Below are 17,117 nucleotides of genomic sequence, written 5' to 3'. Positions count from 1 at the left end.
TGTAAATAAACCTTATTCACTTTTGTTAGGGATTTGGGGTTGTTTCACCTACTTTAAGGGATTTAGGGCAGCTGGGACAATGATTGAAAAATTGTTAGTTGTCAGATAAATGTCGAATCGATCGAGTCGATTCAGAATCGTCAAGATTATGAAACTTAATCTCTTAGTCTCTGATTTTTTTTATTAAATTATTTGCTAAACATAGCCCCATCCCGCTCAAAAATTTGCCTGAGTTGGATGGGTTGAATGTTTGAATTGGAAATTGACCCTTCTGAGCTGGGCCGTTTCCAAAATTTAAAACACTAGTTTGAATCAGTGTTATTAGGATCGGACCGGTCATCGAACCAGTAAAAGATTTGGTTAAGCAAAACTGGTCCAACCACTGATTGAACTAGTTGGACCGGATTTTAAAAAAAAGAAAAGAAAAATAGATATAATAGTTATAAAATATAAAATATATTAAAAACTTTATCCAACTTCATTTAGCTTATCAAACTAGTTAAGACCAACTGGTTTGACTGGCCGAAAATGATCAAACATTAATGTTGATCAGTTTTTTATCAAACTCAATTTCTCCCTTGGAGCAGACCAACCGATTCAGTCCAATCTTGATAACTATAGTTTGAAGAGGTCAATTGGGCCTTTAAATATTACAATTATGGAAGAAATATGGGAGATATGTTTATATGAACCCAGGTGAAGCCTACGGCTCAAATGTCGTAACCTACTAAGGAAAATAGAAAGCACTGGTGCAACTTTCAGAGTTGGGGGTTGCAGGTTCGAACCTATCCTACTAGAGACATGAAAAAATGTTATAAATTAGAGGTTCGGTTTGTATAGAACCGAGGCTCTAAACGATCAAAATAAAGCACACTTTCAAATAGTGTTGAGAAATATAGTTTTAATATCGAAAATCTTTGTAATAACTTTAATATATATTTTTATTTTTAATTATAAAATTTAAAGCTTAAAAAATAGTGTAGATCGATCATATCTATGAAAACTTGAAAATTGACAGTCCAAAATTGCGTTACAAGATGCACTATTTCAAAACTTGAAATCTATTTTTTTCTCATGTCCATGTATCTTGATGTTGAGATGATCAATCGGAGGATATTTGGGCCATGAAATTTTTGAGGTGGCCTATAATTTGATTGTTTAGATCCTTAGCTCCATATAAACTCTTTCCATAAATTATTGGTACTCTAGTGGGGCCTTCATTGTTTGTTCGTAGAGATTTAACTGTAATTCCCAATTATAGTCATTTACTTTTATATGGTTAATCCGTAAATGTGCCGGAGGACTAGACAATGGGTGCTCTATTAGTGTACCATAAACCATAAATGAATGGTGCACAGTACGCTTTCTCTATTTTTTGAATGAAGGAGCACAGTAACTTGTTTGTTTTTAATGAAGGTGCACAGTACACTTCAACAATTATAGCATCAACTTGTTGCCACATTCATAGGTTCCCCCACGAGGGCCGTCTAGGGATTTCTAATGCCCAAATGTAAAATTGTATATAGATCTTATGGAACTAATTTAGGGTATTTTAATGGCCAAAAAATTAATGAGAAAATCCATTTCTATTAGTTATATTAAAAATGACTTTCTATATGTTTTATATGTGATGCTTAAGTCCTACTTTTTAATTACTCAAAATAAAAGTCTCACCTTTTGAGAGCACATGTATTTTAATTTTATTTCTTTTCCATATATCGAATTAAGCTCAAATTTGAGAAATTGATACTTCTCAACATATAAAAAAAAAGTACCAGAAATATTCTAAGATAACAAAAAATGCATCCTAAATTTTTAAAATTTATAGGGGGCATTTGGTTGTTTTTATTTAAGTTAAATGTATTTTTTCCTTTTTTTTTTACAAGTCGGTCACAATGAGAAGTATAGATGTCCAAAATTCAAGTTTAATTGGCTATACAAAAAAGAATAAAATTAAAATGCAATATTCACTATAAAAAAGTTGGACTTGTGTTTAAAATAAAAAATATATCACACTATCTTTATATTTCAAAAGTAAAAACATATTTTTCTCTTAATTCCTAAATACTATGAAATTTATGGCAACGTTAAGGTTTTCATATTTTCTAGCCCATTTGTGGTTTCAATTCACTATTGTTTCTTCACCTAGGCAAAAAGAAAAAAATAAATAGAGAAAAATCTTGACTATACACTTTTAGCCGAGTAATTTCATAAATTTTGTTTTGACATTTGCCGCAGAAAATTCTGAAATAGTAAAGATGATGGATCAATTGGTACCAGTGAAATCGTCCATCGGACTCAGAATTACCTGTCATGATTCTGGTTCAAAACCCCATGATTACTTTAATTTATCCCAATTTCTTTGGTTATTGTATCCTGAATCTGCATTTGCAAATTGGTCGTGCGAAATCGATGAATTGGAATCGTGACCCGATTCTTATTTTTCATAACATTAATTTTTTTAAAAAGAAGCACTTGTAAATAAATTTAATTTGGTTATTAAGTGTCTTCCCTTGATAAGAGCCTCCTATTTATTAAAGGAAAGTCTAATCCTTTTGGGGGGAAATAAAAAACGTACATTTGAGACATTAAGGTTTAGAAAAGCTGGCTTTTGTCATTTCATAATTGTGAGGGTCACTTTAGTAATTACCCAATTTTCAGAATAAATTTGTTTTCTACTAATTTCTCACAATGTTTTCAAATTAAAAATCACATTAACTCTAGCCGCTTTCGTCATTTCCTAAAAGATATGGGTCACTTTAGTAATTACCCAGTTTTCAGAATAAATTTGTTTTTTAATAATTTCTCACAAATTTTAAAATTAAAAAATCATATTGATGTTCATAATATTATACGTTGCAATAAGCTTTTCATAGTAACAGTGTGAGGTGTTTGTGTGTGCTTTTTCTAATGGCCAGCTTTTGTGACACCTAACGCCGAATATTTTACACGATATTAATTCCTCTTTCTCTCTCTAAACTTTCTCCTTCTTGAGAGCATTCTCTCTCTAAAACTTTCCTGGGTCAGTTACCGCATCTGCATTCACACTCTCCTCTTCCATTTCTTCAATCCAAATTCCCCTCAAACCTTTCAGCTTCTCTCTCTGCAACCCCCAAGTTTCTCTCTCCACAATCCCAACTTTGTAACAGGTAAGCGGAGCATGACCCCATTATGGTTTTATGAAGCTGCATTGCATTTTCTCTCTCATCTCACTGTACTTGTTTTCTCCATTGTCTTATTGTTGATGCTGAAATGGGTGCATTACCGTGCTTAGATCTTTATTGGGTATCTTTGTTTTCTATCTCTTTTTATGTTGGGCTCCTGTTTGTCTCTCCTGATGACTGTTCTCTTTTGGGTTTTCCCAGTAAAAGTTAAATATCTCCGTGTAATCTCATGAGCTTCTTTCGGGGGAATGCCATTGATGAAGTATGGAGTTGTGGGTGGTTCATATGGAGCGTGGAAGTGGAGGGTATTGTAGAGAGAGAAAGAGAGGAGGATAAGTTATTTTCTTAGAGTGAGAATGCAGGGGATGCAGCTATAGAAGCATGAAGTTTAGGGCGTGCTAGGTGCTTGATCTCTGTTTTTGATGAGATAAAAATATGTCGGATGCTTTCGCATTTGTGGTTTCTCTTTTGGATCTGTGTTTCCTGTGAACAATAGAGAGGGAGAGTGGTTGTTGTTGTTTTTTGAGGTTGAGGTGGGTTTCTGGATTGGTCTTGCTAAGATTGAATGCGAAATCAGAAAATTGGATCACAGAGATTAGAGAGAGAAATAGTGAATTCATCGAACCTGCATGTTACATATTCTGGAATGGGGGTTTTTTGTTTGTGTGCATGAAACATTTTATCTGATATGATATAAGATTAATTTCATTTGATTTGGGAGAGTTTTTTGGTGTGTTATGATAATTTGGTGAAATGTTGATAATTCCTTATTTACATATTTAAGACAAAATTAGGTCCACTGCACACGAGCAGCAGATATTGTTACAGAACACCGTGCCACTTACTTATTTAGTGATAAAACAAATAAAAAAGAATGCCAAATTGGTGCTATAGAACTGATCTAAGATCAAATCTGTGATAAAATTCGACTGAGAACAAGCTCTGGTGTGACTAGTTGAAATCAGCTGACTCGAGTTGTTTGGCTGAGTTTTTCCATTGAAGAAGTCTCCTGGCTTCCTCACTTCCATATACCTTTCCTTTTTTTTCTTATGTATCTTTATGGGTATTAAAAATTGAGAGCAACATGGGTTCCGGACTCAATTGTGGTGAATGGATGTTCATGCACTTCCAGTTTTGTAAAATGTAATTGGTGATAATGGTAATCTTACATTGCATGGTGAGGTAAATGTAGAAATCTCCTTTATTCAGCCTCTCGTCTTTTCTTTTTTTCCTGAAAATGAAATAATTTTGTTTATGCATCCACCGTCCCCTTCCTTCGTGTGCATTTTAGCAAGCAGAGCCTTTCTCCCACCCTCCCACTTTCTTTCTAATATACAATACATGTCATTTAGTATAGGAAATTTGTTTCATGCGTGCTGGACCGCATTTCTACATATGCGGTCCAGAAAGTGTAAAGCATCCATCTTAAAGATGGATGCAAGTAGGTTTTCGATCTAAAAACAATGGAAACTAACGGTCCAAATGTTTTCTTACTAAAATTATTATTTTCAGTTTTTAAAATTTATTTATTTTTTCATATTCACGATCTCCATGTTAGATGTTACATGTCCTTAAAAAATAAGTCTTAAAATCCATCTCAAAAATAGATTTATTAAAAAGCTCGCATTTCTACATATGTGGGCTTGGCCGCATAGAAACCTGGTCCTTTAGTATACTTATTATTCTGTAATATGGATGGCTCTGCTTTTTGTCTATTGCTTACACAGCAGTTGCGATGTTTTCATGCTCAGTGTGCTCTGCTGGTTATTTACACACTGCATGTTTTTGTTATAATTATATATGACGAGTTCTGGAATACATATTAATAAAACTCATGTCCTATAAATCTCTAAATACGTATTCATATGTTATCATACCTGCATTTCTATCCAGTTATAAGGTACCTTTCGTTTTTGGGTTGGTCAGTGGTAGGGATTGAACTTGAGATGTAGTGTTTTCGTAATTCTTTCAGTTACATTTCTACTGATGATGAATGATGCATGTGCCTGTTTGGATGTGTAACCACATACAAGCATGTCCATGTATGTACTTAATTTTGATTGCTGACTTTTCGTTGAGCATTATGAAATAAGCCATACATGAAATTACTCTAATGCTGTAGATATGCAGAAAATTATGTGCAGAAAGTGTCAAACAAGTAGGTGGTGTCCCCAAAGGAAAGAACCTCTCTACCTTTTTTTTTTTTTTTTTTTTTTTTTGAACGGTAAAGAACCTCTCTACCTACTAATGGGCTCCCTGGTTGTGGGTTCTAAGGATAAGGTAAAATGTGTTATGTGATCTCTGCCCTTTACCTACCATCTATGAATTCCTCCAAGATAACTGTACCTTTTGTTATAGATGTCTTTGGTCGTGGAATTGATTAAAATTCTAGAGAGCTTTACTATACTTCACAAGAATGAAAGATAAGCCAATTAGGCAAGTTCTAATTAGCCTACAATGAGTAGGAAACTCCACGTTTTCCTTGTGAGATTATTTGCTTAGATGAAAGGGTTAACTCGCAGAAGCTTATCAAATAAGGGGTTGAGGAACTGATAGGAGGTATTGTGGGTTCACTTACTTCTGCAGGGAGGACTAGGTTTTACTCAGTATTTAAACACGTGGACCAGTGGGTCGAAACAGTCACCTATTGATTCCAGGTTGGATCTGCTGGCCAATTTTTTTTAAATGTTAATTTAAAATTATTAAATTTAAAAGATTAAAAAATTAAAATAATTGAAATTTGGGTTGTTTAAAAAGTTTAAAAAAAGTTTAGGATTCTCAAATTAATGTAACAAACATAAAACTCATAAAAATGGGGTTGAATTGGTCGAAATCCTGATTTGGTGAGGGACTCGTATTGGTCACCCACCTATTCGGTTCAATCCGGGAAAACTGGCTGATCCCATCTGATTCTTGAACCCTGGTTTTACGTATTGTGTCTAGGGTTCAGTTTGGTTGTACACTCTATGTTGTATCTTTCGTTTAGTGGGTTACAAAGGATAGTCCCCAAAGAGAACCGTAAAACTGCTCTAAGATCACTAAAAGAAGATTTTATTTCTTCCAAGGTTTCAAAAATTGGACTGGATCAGCCAGTTTTTCTGGTTTGAACCGGAACAGGTGGGTGACTGGTCTGAGTTGCTCACTGGACCATTACTCAGGCTAATTCACCCCAAAATAATATTTTTATAAGTTTTAATGTAATAAAAACGTTGTTTTGAGTTTGATTTGAGAGTCCTAAACCTTGTTTTAACTTTTTAAACAACCAAAATTCAATAATTTTATTTATTTATTTATTTTTTAAATTGGCCTATGCCGCTGAGCCTGCTTGCTGAGTTTGGTTGATTTGAGTACCTTTGGGTGATTGGTTCAAACGACCAGTCTGCATTTTTAAATACTGATTCTTCCATTGTAAAATTGCACGGCCCTTTTGATTTGTGAAGATCTCCTAATTTAGACTGTACTTGAGAATACTGTTTCCCCTCTAATGCTTTGCAACCTGTTGAACCATCATTTTAGTTAGGATCTGTAAGGGTTTCTTAGAATTCACCACTTTGCTTTGTCCTCCATTTATGTACTAACAGATGCACTGTAATCCCTTGAAATTTGTCAAGGATGAGGGCCCAAGAGATCAAAGCATCACGTATTCCTCCCCTCACTACTTTTGCTCCCCTTCTAGAAAATGATGTTCAACACTTCCAATCTTAGGAGCCGAAATAATGAAAATGGTATTGAACCTGATTTCCAGCCCATCCCTTCCTAGAAATTGTTGAGACATTCTTTTGAGGTCCCTGTTCTCTGGCCCCTGGTGTTGGAGAAATGTCTTGGGTGAACTTTTGGGCTCATGGGTCTTATCCCTTCAATTTGCAAATACAACCCACTAACTTCATTCACTTCACTTTTTCCCAAACTGGCTGGACACCCATGACCTCTCAGTTTTGATTTTCTTCTATCCATCATGTGAAAGTCCCAGAGAAAGCCCAAAGCTTACAACCAGTGGTCTTCCTCATATTTTCTGCTGTTGACACAAATGCTGTGGTTTTGGCTTCTGCCTTCTTACTATCGTTGACAATTTCGTTTCACTATCAGACGGCATTGGATTACAAATGCACAAAATCTGATTTACAAAGGAAATCAGAGCACAATCCATTTATGATATCTTAAGGATTTGGTAATGATTTGGGGTGCAGGGGTTCACTGTTTCATATTTCATGTCGTTGCTATATGCTTCAAGTGCTCTTTGTGGTTTATGTTTATTTCGAAAGTATTTTACTTTTTACTGAAAAAATAATATCCTATTGTTTTCTTCTCAGTGAGAAATTGAGAATTTGCATGCTTATACTGCTTTGTATTGGATGTTTGGAACCAAACCTTTTGGTTTGCATATTGATTATTGACTTTATGAATCATGTGGAATTGCAAAAGTTAAGCCTCTTTATGTTTTTATATCCTGATTTTTTTGGTGTCTTTCTCCAAATTTCATAGCTGCTGAGTTAAGTTCAATATGGACCGCCGTGGTTGGCCATGGAGGAAGAAAAGCTCCGACAAGAGTTCTTCTGTTACAGATTCTGCTGCTGCACCTGTTGCTAATTCATCAAAAAATCACGGTGATGAGGTGAGCAAATTATTTCTCTTTCCTCTTTTGTTAAAACTTTTATTGCACATCTTGTAGTTTATTTCTTCTTTCTTATGCTGGGCCATGGATGTCATTCTGAGAATCGTGATCAAAAGATTGATCAAAAGGTTTAGTGACACTTTAGAGGAAAAGACTCTTTATCTTAGCTTGTACAATTGCTGAACTTGTAAGCTTCTTCTCCTTTTTCCTTACTTTTTCTTCTTTTTCTTTTTTTCGGAAAATAAGTAACATTGTCATATTCTTGATCAAGCAAGAGAGAATGCATCATGTTGCCCAATGCACACACATACATAGAAGTGTACAGCGGAAAAGAACAATACTATGAGAAAAAATTGCAAAGACAAAGGAACGAGTTGGGAGCATCATGCATAAAACACTAGAAAAACAAGATTGCAACAAATATGTGAAACTGAATCTTAACAATTTTTAAAATATGTTTCTGACCTGCTAAACAGCTTCCTTGCATTTATCGTCTAATCATAGTGGGGGCTTCAATTCTTTATAACAAGATGAATACCCATCTATCGTTGGGGTTGTAGTTACATCAGTTGCGGGCACCCCTGAAATTCAATATACAACCATTGATAGATATGCTTGCAAATAAGATTTTATGGCTGTTTGTCACATAAGATGGTATGGTTGGAAGCATCTTCTTTTCCCATGAGTCCTGATGAAGAATGAAAAAAGAGAGTTGCTAGATGTTCACACACACAAATGCATGTAGGTTTATTTGTATGTGTGTAAACTATGAACATAAAATTGTCTCTTTTTTTTTTTAAACCAATTTTATTCTTATGCATCTAATATGATTTCTTCCAGCAGGATACTTCCAAAAAAGTAAATTATGTCAAAATTCCCGAAGAGACCTATAATCAACTGACTGAAGCGGAAGAACAAGTGAAGGTACTGAATGAAAAGCTTGCTTCAACTGTTTCCGAGGTGACAACAAAAGAGAATTTAGTAAAACAACATGCTAAAGTTGCGGAAGAAGCTGTATCAGGTATTATTATTGCAATTAAATTTAAAACTTTCAAGAAAGCTGTCAATTTTTCACTTTCATGAAGAATTATAGAAATGTGTGCATTTCGGGAATAATATACTGAAGTATTTCTAATGGGGTGATAGAACTCTATTATTTGATGGCCCTCACTGGGCTGATATAACTAGTGTTAAAGTACTCTTAACGGGGTGATAGAACTCTGTTATTTGATGGCTTTATTGAGCTGATATATGATATATAAGTAACATGTGATTTGCAATTCTGTTTGGTCTTGTAATGGCAGATTGTTGTTCTCTTTATGTCTTGAATTCAGTGATATGTCTTATAGGCATTCATTGGAGAGAGGTAGTAGTTATTCTTATAAAACAGAGACGGGAGGAGAGAGAGGGAGGGAAGAAGAGGAGGGTGGGGGGGGGAAGCGGAGAGAAAGTTATAAACTTCCAATCAATCTTTGAGTGCTTTTGGATATTTTTCCTTGGTCTGCTTTTTCTGTGTTTTGACTTCTGTATATATATACTTGAGTGTTCGTTCCCCTTTCTTACAGGTTGGGAGAAGGCTGAAGCAGAAGCACTGGCACTGAAACAACAACTTGAACTATTGACACTGGAGAAGCTTACATCTGATGATCGGGCAGCCCACCTAGATGGTGCTCTCAAGGAATGCATGAGGCAAATCCGGCAGGTCAAGGAAGATAATGAACAAAAACTCTATGAAATTATCACCACAAAGACCAGGCAATGGGAAAAAATCAAATCTGAACTTGAAGCAAGAATTGTTGGTTTGGAGCAAGAGCTTCTTCGAGCCTCTGCTGAGAACAATGCCCTAACGAGATCCCTTCAAGAGCACTCAGGCATGCTTATGAAAATAAATGAAGAAAAAGCTCAAGCTGAGGCTGAAATTAAAGTTCTTCAAGTCAACATTCAGTCTTATGAAAGGGAAATAAACTCCCTTAAATATGAGCTCAACATAGTGGCTAAGGAGCTTGAAATTCGAAATGAAGAGAAGAACATGGGTCTAAGATCAGCAGAAGTGGCTAACAAACAACATTTGGAGGGCGTAAAGAAGATAGCCAAATTGGAAGCAGAGTGCCAGAGGCTTCGTGGACTTGTCAGGAAGAAACTGCCAGGCCCTGCTGCATTAGCCCAAATGAAGCTCGAAGTCGATAACCTCGGCAGAGATTATGGAGAAAGCAGACTAAAACGATCTCCTGTAAAAAACTCTAGCCCCCATCTTGCCCCAATTACTGAATTTGCCCTTGACCATGCTCAACATGGTCATAAAGAGACCGAGTTCCTTACTGCTCGCCTTTTGGCAATGGAGGAAGAAACCAAGATGCTAAAGGAGGCTTTGTCAAAGCGTAACAGTGAACTTCAGGCAGCAAGAAACGTGTGTGCTAAAACAGCGAGCAAGCTTCAGAGCATGGAAGCACAGGTACAAGCCCTAAATCATAAAAAGAACCCCATGAACACTGAGGTGTCCATGGAGGGTTCAATGAGCCAAAATACAAGTAGTAACCCACCAAGCTTGGCCTCCATGTCTGAGGATGGAATTGATGATGAAACTAGTTGTGCAGAGTCGTGGGCCTCTGCTTTGATCTCAGAGCTTTCCCAATTCAAGCGAGAGAAAGATATGGATAAGGGTAACAAAGAATTACAGATTGAACTCATGGATGACTTTCTAGAGATGGAGAAGCTCGCTTCCACCCAGGTTACTTCCGTTGAAAAGGAACTTCAAACTGAGACCGATCAAAATAACCCAAAACCCGATACCAATGACTGGTCCTTGTCCCAACTTCGAGAACGAATTGCCATGATCTTTGAATCCCGTGCTAATGGAACTGGCATGGAGAAGATTCTTGAGAATATCAGATGTGTTTTAAAGGAATTTCAGAACAATTTGCCTCGTCACAATTCAGGTGGTCTCTCAGATGGCAGTCTTTCGACTGATGCTGCTTCTCAAACCATTGGGGAGACTCTTGAGAATGGAAACTGTCCTCCTCTCTGTGATAGTAAGCCATGTACTAGAACTCTAGAATCAGAGTTCACTGATGCCATCTCTAAGATTCAAACATTTGTAGAATCACTAGGTAAAGAGGCGTCAAGAATATGGAAGGAGAGGCTTGATATTGTGAACGGATTGAGCAAAAGTATTGAGGATTTTTCTATCTCTGTTAATGAGGTTCTGTCTGGCAGAATGGATGTGAAGGAATTTATTTTTGATCTTTCTCATGTAATGGCTGAAGCTGGGGTATTTTTCTTTGAGATGCTCAATAAAATCAGCTTTAAAGGGGAAAGGAATGATGTAGCTGCAGGCAAGTTGGGGTCAAAAGAAGATAAGGTGGCTGAAATGGGTTTGTCAGGAGAGAGATGTTTAAGTGATTCTACCCTTTCATCTCAATCATGTTTGGGTTCTGGGGCTCTCCAAGAAAAAATGGTGGACAAACTACACAAGCATTTGGAGGGAGAAATTGAGCAATTGAAGTCAGAGAAGGACATCATGGCGAGGGATTTTGTTATGTGCAATGAGAATTTGGAGCACACTAAAGCCCAACTTGTGGAAACTGAGCAACTTCTCTCTGAACTTAAACTGGAGCTTGAATCTTGTCAGAATTCAAAGAGCCTTGTTGAGACGCAGCTGAAATGCATGGCAGAGTCTTATCGAACCCTAGAATTGCGTGCGAAAGAAGTGGAAGATGAAGTGAAACTTCTTAGAGAAAACGCAGAGGCTTTGAACTCTGAACTCCAGGAAGAGAAGAGGATATGCGAGGAAGCTGTCACAAAATGCATGGATCTTCAGGAGCAGATTCAGAGGTTAGCAAAAATAAAGCTTTTTTCTTGTTGATATTTTTGCGCTATGGAACACTTCAATTGGCATAATTTTATATTCTTTCAATTGTTCTCATAAATTCTTCTCAATCCGCATGTTGGTTTCCAGTTTTGTGAGTAAACTTTCATGGGAAAATATACTATACACCCGTGTCCATTCCCAAAGATGGATGGTAGAAGTTAATTATAGTTCCTAATTATGGATATTTGCCTGGGTACAGTATATCTCTACCATCCGTCATCAGGAACAAAGGGTGATGTCCTATGTACCACCTAGTGGTGTACCAAACTTTCACAGCTTTTGTTTCATAGCAATATACTGATGACTTTTTTATGATAATTTGGGTACTGATTCTGATATGTGATCTTCTGTTTATTTCTTTACCACTTGCAGGAATGAGGAGTGTGCAGTTTGCTCATCTTGTCCGACAGATCAATACGTCAAGGCCAAACAAGTAAAGATCGTGACTAGCTGCTCCTTTTCAGTCTTTTTCTATCTGTCTGTCCTTTCACTGAACATAAGGAGCACTAGTTTGGGATAGTGTCTTTTCAGTCCTTTCATGTTATTTATATAGTTTCTTGCATGGCAGTAAAATGAAACATTAATAAACAAATGCATATATGTAGGTCCTATCAAAGTTCAAACACCTAACAGAAAGGCCCACTTTCTATTCAAACTACTCTCAACCCTGGTCCCATCCTTCTTGTATAGCTGATGCCCGTTTTAAACTGCCCCACCATGCAAAATAATTTTGCTGAGTGTCCTACCATCTCCACTTTCAAAACCTTCATTTTTGTTCCAAAAGTTCTCTTTCCTTCCTCCTTACCTGAGCATGGCAGGGACCCTTGTCGTGCTCTTTGTATCCCTTTCTGAAATGCCTCTTCTGCCCTTGTAATTACCTCATTCTTAGTACATACTTTTTGTTGTCGCTTTTCTATGACACAATTGCCTTGCTTCGCTCTACTCACTCTAAGAAACCTCATTCTCCACCCTCCGTGACCATCCGAAAGTAACCGTCTATGGCTACAATCTCCAAAAATCTACACTCCTAAATCCCCAAATACTGATATCTTCCTGAAATTCCTTGATCAACCTTATTAATAATTGTTCTATCCTCACTACTTTGAATCCCTAGGCATGGTTTCGTCTCATCCCAATTTATGCCTTTTTAGATGGCCTTCTGGTTATCCGCACCATCTGTGTCTCACTACCATTTTTTGTCTTAACCTCCCTTTCTTTGCCATTGGTACCATGTTCCACTGCATTCTCTTGGAACTTCATGCTACAAATCTTTAGCAGTTTATGTGCACTGTCTAAAAATTATGTAACAATCTGGCTCAATGCAGGAAAAAGAGATAGCAGCTGCAGCTGAGAAGCTTGCCGAATGCCAGGAAACAATATTTCTTCTTGGAAGGCAGCTGAAGGCCCTGAGATCCTCTCCAAATGAGCTAACAGGTTCTCCATTCTCTGAAAACGAGCACCATAGTCAGAACGTAATGGAGCAAGATTCTGTAGATTTGACACAGGTGGCGATGGAAGATACTCCATCCGATGTACCTAGGATTGAGTTTGTGTCACGCTTGGACCCTTACACCATCCCCCAATTTTCATCAGATACTGAAGCAAGCCCTCTTTCAAGATCTCCCATAAACCCAAAGCGCCCAAAACACAGGCCTACTCGGTCTTCTTCCTCTTCCTCCTCTTCAGTACCAACCCCTGAGAAAAACACACGAGGTTTCAGTAGATTCTTCTCAAGAGGGAAGGTTAACCATTAGAATATATACAACAAAATTGTGGAAGAGGCCATTGTGAAAAGAGTGGCTCAGATGATAAAAACTGAAAGTAAGTTGTCAGAGGAGTGGTTTTCAGGTTTTATGAAGATGGGTTGTCTGCTAGCTATTTTGTGGAGCATCCTTTCCGATTTAATGGAGCACCTCTACGAGAATGCTTTGTAGCAAATATAGACAATTTCTGAGTATTTTGAGGACTATAATGCCAGGAATAAAAAAACAAACAAGTCCTTTACTAGATTGTTCATGAGGCTTTGATCTAGGAACCAAAAGTACTTTTGTACCTAGTTGAAAGGGATGATATCAGCTGTCAAGAGAGGGAGTTATTGGAGGAATCAGATGGTGTTAAAATTCAGATGGGAGAAGGGAAAATGTGATTGATCTACTACAAGTGCTTCCTTTTGTGCATGTTATGGATGCAAAACCAGATATGTACATTACCTAGAGATACTTGAGGTCTATATAAGCTATGGTGACTGACGTTTCTTAGCTACTTCCTATTACAGAGCTGCCATGTTCTCCTGTCCCCATGATTGGCTCCATCCCTGGTATATAATTGGTTCCACATTTGACTTTTGCTCGTGTATGTAGATATTTAGATGTGTTCTTTCTGTCTTTTTTTGATAATTATAGATGGGTTCTTTTCTTGAAAGCATCTAGTCAATCTACACATCTTATTGCTTTGTGACATGAAAGTGTAAATCTGGATCATTAGAGAAGAGATCCCTTAATGACTTTCTTTTCCCCTGAAAATTCAATTTCATTTGTTGGTGCTTTTTTACTAATTACTTCTGTGTCACTGTCAAAAACTGATACAAAATATAAATATATTTGTCTGTTGATTTCATTTGTATCTCGGAGTGGCATTTTAGTGGAATGTCCGAGGTCTATTTACTTCTGGTGGGTCAAAGTGTTGTTGCTACAAATTGGTCAAGTGATCTTTTATGATGCATGACATTTAAATCAAAGTAAATTTACTGTCTCTTTTCGTTTTGTGTAATTTGAGTGTTCTCAAGTAGAAAAACCTTTCCAAAGAAAACCCCATGTACTTAAACATAGGACTGGCTTCACTATACTACTGCAGTTGTACCCGGGGAGAAATTCCATCATTTTTATGGATTGAAAGCATAAAAGCTCTCCAAGATACATACAAATTCATTTTCATCACTTGATAATGGATTTGTAGCGTTTGAAAAGCTCTAATATTGGCGAAAATATACAATCCATTTCAGAAGTTAATATGCCAGTCAATATTTGCATTTTTAGTCCTCGAATTCCTTTTCTCTTATGCAAATTGTTTTTAGACGACTAGAGGATGGATTTCAACATTTTGGATTCTCTCTCCCAAATAATTGACAATTACGGTGCGGTCATGGTCTTGAGCTTCATCTGCAATTGTAAAAAAAACTCTTTGGCATGTTAGATCACTGATACAGTCTCGCATAACCCAAGATAAGAAAAGACCGCAGCAATAATATCTCAAATTAAGCGTGGGTATCAATAACGGGAAGCAGCAGGGCTTTTGAAGCCATCTGCGCTGTAGCACTTATTTGATAATGCAGCATGCCACACTAGTTTGGAAGCTACAAGCGGCTTCCAAAATAGTGTAAAGAAAGAGAAGCAACCACTTCCATGCTCCCCTTTGGAAGCCACCACTTTCGAAGCTCCCAAAGATGCGGCTTCCACCAATCAAAAAGTGCCATGAAACACATTGCCATGCAGCTTAGGTTCGACTGTGTTTGGTATGCGGCTACAAAGCCATGTGTGTCCGACAACAACTGGAGGCACTAGATGTGCTGATGCCATGCATGTCAGCACAACTTGTGCCACCCGGTTTTATCAAATTTCACAGCGGATTGTGGCCGCTTGCTACCACTGCTGCATGAAAACATTTTCTCCAATAAATTTTTTAGTTTTGAATGTTACATCTATCCCAATAATGATGATTGTGATTATCCTAGCCATTAAGAGAAACTTATGTTATGTTAAGTTAGTCCATAATAGCTATTGCTTTTCATTCAATGATCCAGAATTGATACTTCTTTAATGCAGGTGGAAGACAAGAAGGTATTTGATCATAAGAAAGTATTCTTTAAATGGCAAATTTTAAGAATCACTCAGGAACCGTGGATGAAGTAATAGGAACTCTCAACTACAAGTCTGTACGAGCAGGGTGGACTCTCTAAATATGAGAAACAATGCACATATGAATATAATCTGACTTCCATAAATTAATAAAGAAAAAAGTTTTTATAATGTGGAAGTAATATGCATTTTAAAAATCCACTCAAAAAGGTTGTTTCGAGGTTGAAAAGCCCTACAAATGATCATTTCGGTCTTGAGTTGTTCGAACATGGGAAAAGAAAAAAAAAGGATTTTAAGTTTGGATATGCTCAATCTACAAAATATTTGAATCTTTGAATTTTATAATTAGCTGTAAAAATAGATTTTTTGGCCGTTAGGTTTACGATACCAAAACATCTTTTTAGGAAAATCTAGAAGTGTGCCTTATTTTGATTGTTTAAGGTTGACACCTTATACAAACCAAATTCATAAATAAATAAAGGATAACGTTGGCATGAGGCCCCTGCCTCATGCAAACACCTTGAGGCCTACCCCTTAGATTTCCACTTTTTAAATGGATTGAAACCCAATAATCGTTCCAAACCCTTGCAAACCATATAAAATGGATTTGGGGCTACTTCTTTGATCTTTAATCCATTGAATGGGCCACAATGCCCAAATGGACTTTCCACAATGCCCGTTAAGATGGCATTTTAAGGGCGCATATTTAAGGGATTTGATTCTGCAGATTTTTGGGTCCTCGATCACTCAAAATAAATAGAAATAAGGGCCAGCATCCATTAAGGATCAAAAGAACAATAACATGAAAAGACAAATAACAAGAAAAGCACGAAAAAAGGACATGGGGTTGGGTCCCGATTAAATGGGGTTTTTTTTTTTTTTATAATGGTTTTTGGATATTAGTGGTATTAATATGGAGGAAATTTATAAGAGAATGGACCTGTGCGATATAATATTGGGACTGTATATTATGTGATCATTTATCATTATTACAAAGAGGTCACAATCACTCCTAGACATTAAATGTAAAATTAGATGGCATGGGGTATGTCATAAATTTCGAGAAATTTCTTTTTAAGCTTTTAGTCTAATTAATAAAACATTTATAATCACCTGATTTAAGATGTGATGGATAAGAGTAATTGTGTCCTTCTCGTACCAAAAGTAAATGATCTCTTAATATACTTTTCCTACAATATTGATCAAAGGTCCTCACTACAAGTATCTTGCTATCTTTCTTTATAGGAAAATTTTATATAAGGGTGAGGCCCTAAACAATTAATTTAAGGCACACCTCAAACATTTGCTAGCCTAAAAAATTACTAGAAGATGTTGTTTGAGTGCCCAAAAATCTTTGAATCGATCATTTTGACCTCAAGATGTATGGACATGAGAAAAAATAGATTTCTAGTATTAGAAATAGTTCATCTTGTAATGCATTTTCTAGACTGCCAATTTTCAGGATTTTCAAATGTTCATAGATACAATCGATCTACACTATTTTTGAAGCTTTAAATTTGGGTGAGGTTTGTGTAAAGTGCCCGCCGTAGACTATAGAAGTATGATGCACTCCCAAATTTTATTTGGAGATGTCGTTCTAGTGACGCAAACACTATGAT

At 36.6% G+C, this 17,117-nt stretch overlaps 1 protein-coding gene across 9 annotated transcripts; it reads left to right on the top strand.

The window, feature by feature from the left end:
* The first annotated feature begins 2,858 nt into the window (after window positions 1–2,858).
* On the top strand, window positions 2,859–15,669 carry LOC18432234 (filament-like protein (DUF869)). 9 transcript variants are annotated; one of them, XR_016041470.1, is made up of 7 exons: window positions 2,859–3,149; window positions 7,647–7,776; window positions 8,620–8,797; window positions 9,342–11,607; window positions 12,017–12,077; window positions 12,970–13,961; window positions 15,466–15,669. XR_016041470.1 is itself a non-coding variant. In XM_088848074.1 (6 exons), the coding sequence occupies exons 2-6, from the start codon at window positions 7,666–7,668 to the stop codon at window positions 13,396–13,398; spliced, it is 3,045 nt and encodes a 1,014-aa protein (XP_088704200.1). In that variant the 5' UTR covers window positions 2,859–3,149; window positions 7,647–7,665; the 3' UTR covers window positions 13,399–14,260. The 9 variants fall into 9 exon arrangements, 5 of the variants coding, with proteins under 5 accessions (XP_088704200.1, XP_088704198.1, XP_088704201.1 ...); XR_016041468.1 differs by having other exon boundaries at window positions 2,878–3,149; window positions 8,617–8,797; XR_016041471.1 differs by lacking the exon at window positions 2,859–3,149 and adding an exon at window positions 3,366–3,697.
* Window positions 15,670–17,117: the final 1,448 nt, after the last annotated feature.

The sequence above is a fragment of the Amborella trichopoda genome, chromosome 9, assembly GCF_054954075.1.
Source record: "Amborella trichopoda isolate Santa Cruz 75 chromosome 9, AtrichopodaSantaCruz75HAP2 v2.0, whole genome shotgun sequence".
Classification (NCBI taxonomy): domain Eukaryota; kingdom Viridiplantae; phylum Streptophyta; class Magnoliopsida; order Amborellales; family Amborellaceae; genus Amborella; species Amborella trichopoda.
Note: the sequence above shows the minus strand (reverse complement) of the source record. Positions and strands in the feature narration are given on the sequence as shown.

Coding starts and splice junctions, on each gene's coding strand:
- LOC18432234 (XM_088848072.1), top strand. CDS start 7,666: ATGGACCGCCGTGGTTGGCCATGGAGGAAGAAAAGCTCCGACAAGAGT. Junction 7,777..8,616: donor CAAAAAATCACGGTGATGAG/GTGAGCAAATTA, acceptor GATTTCTTCCAG/CAGGATACTTCCAAAAAAGT. Junction 12,078..12,969: donor AATACGTCAAGGCCAAACAA/GTAAAGATCGTG, acceptor GGCTCAATGCAG/GAAAAAGAGATAGCAGCTGC.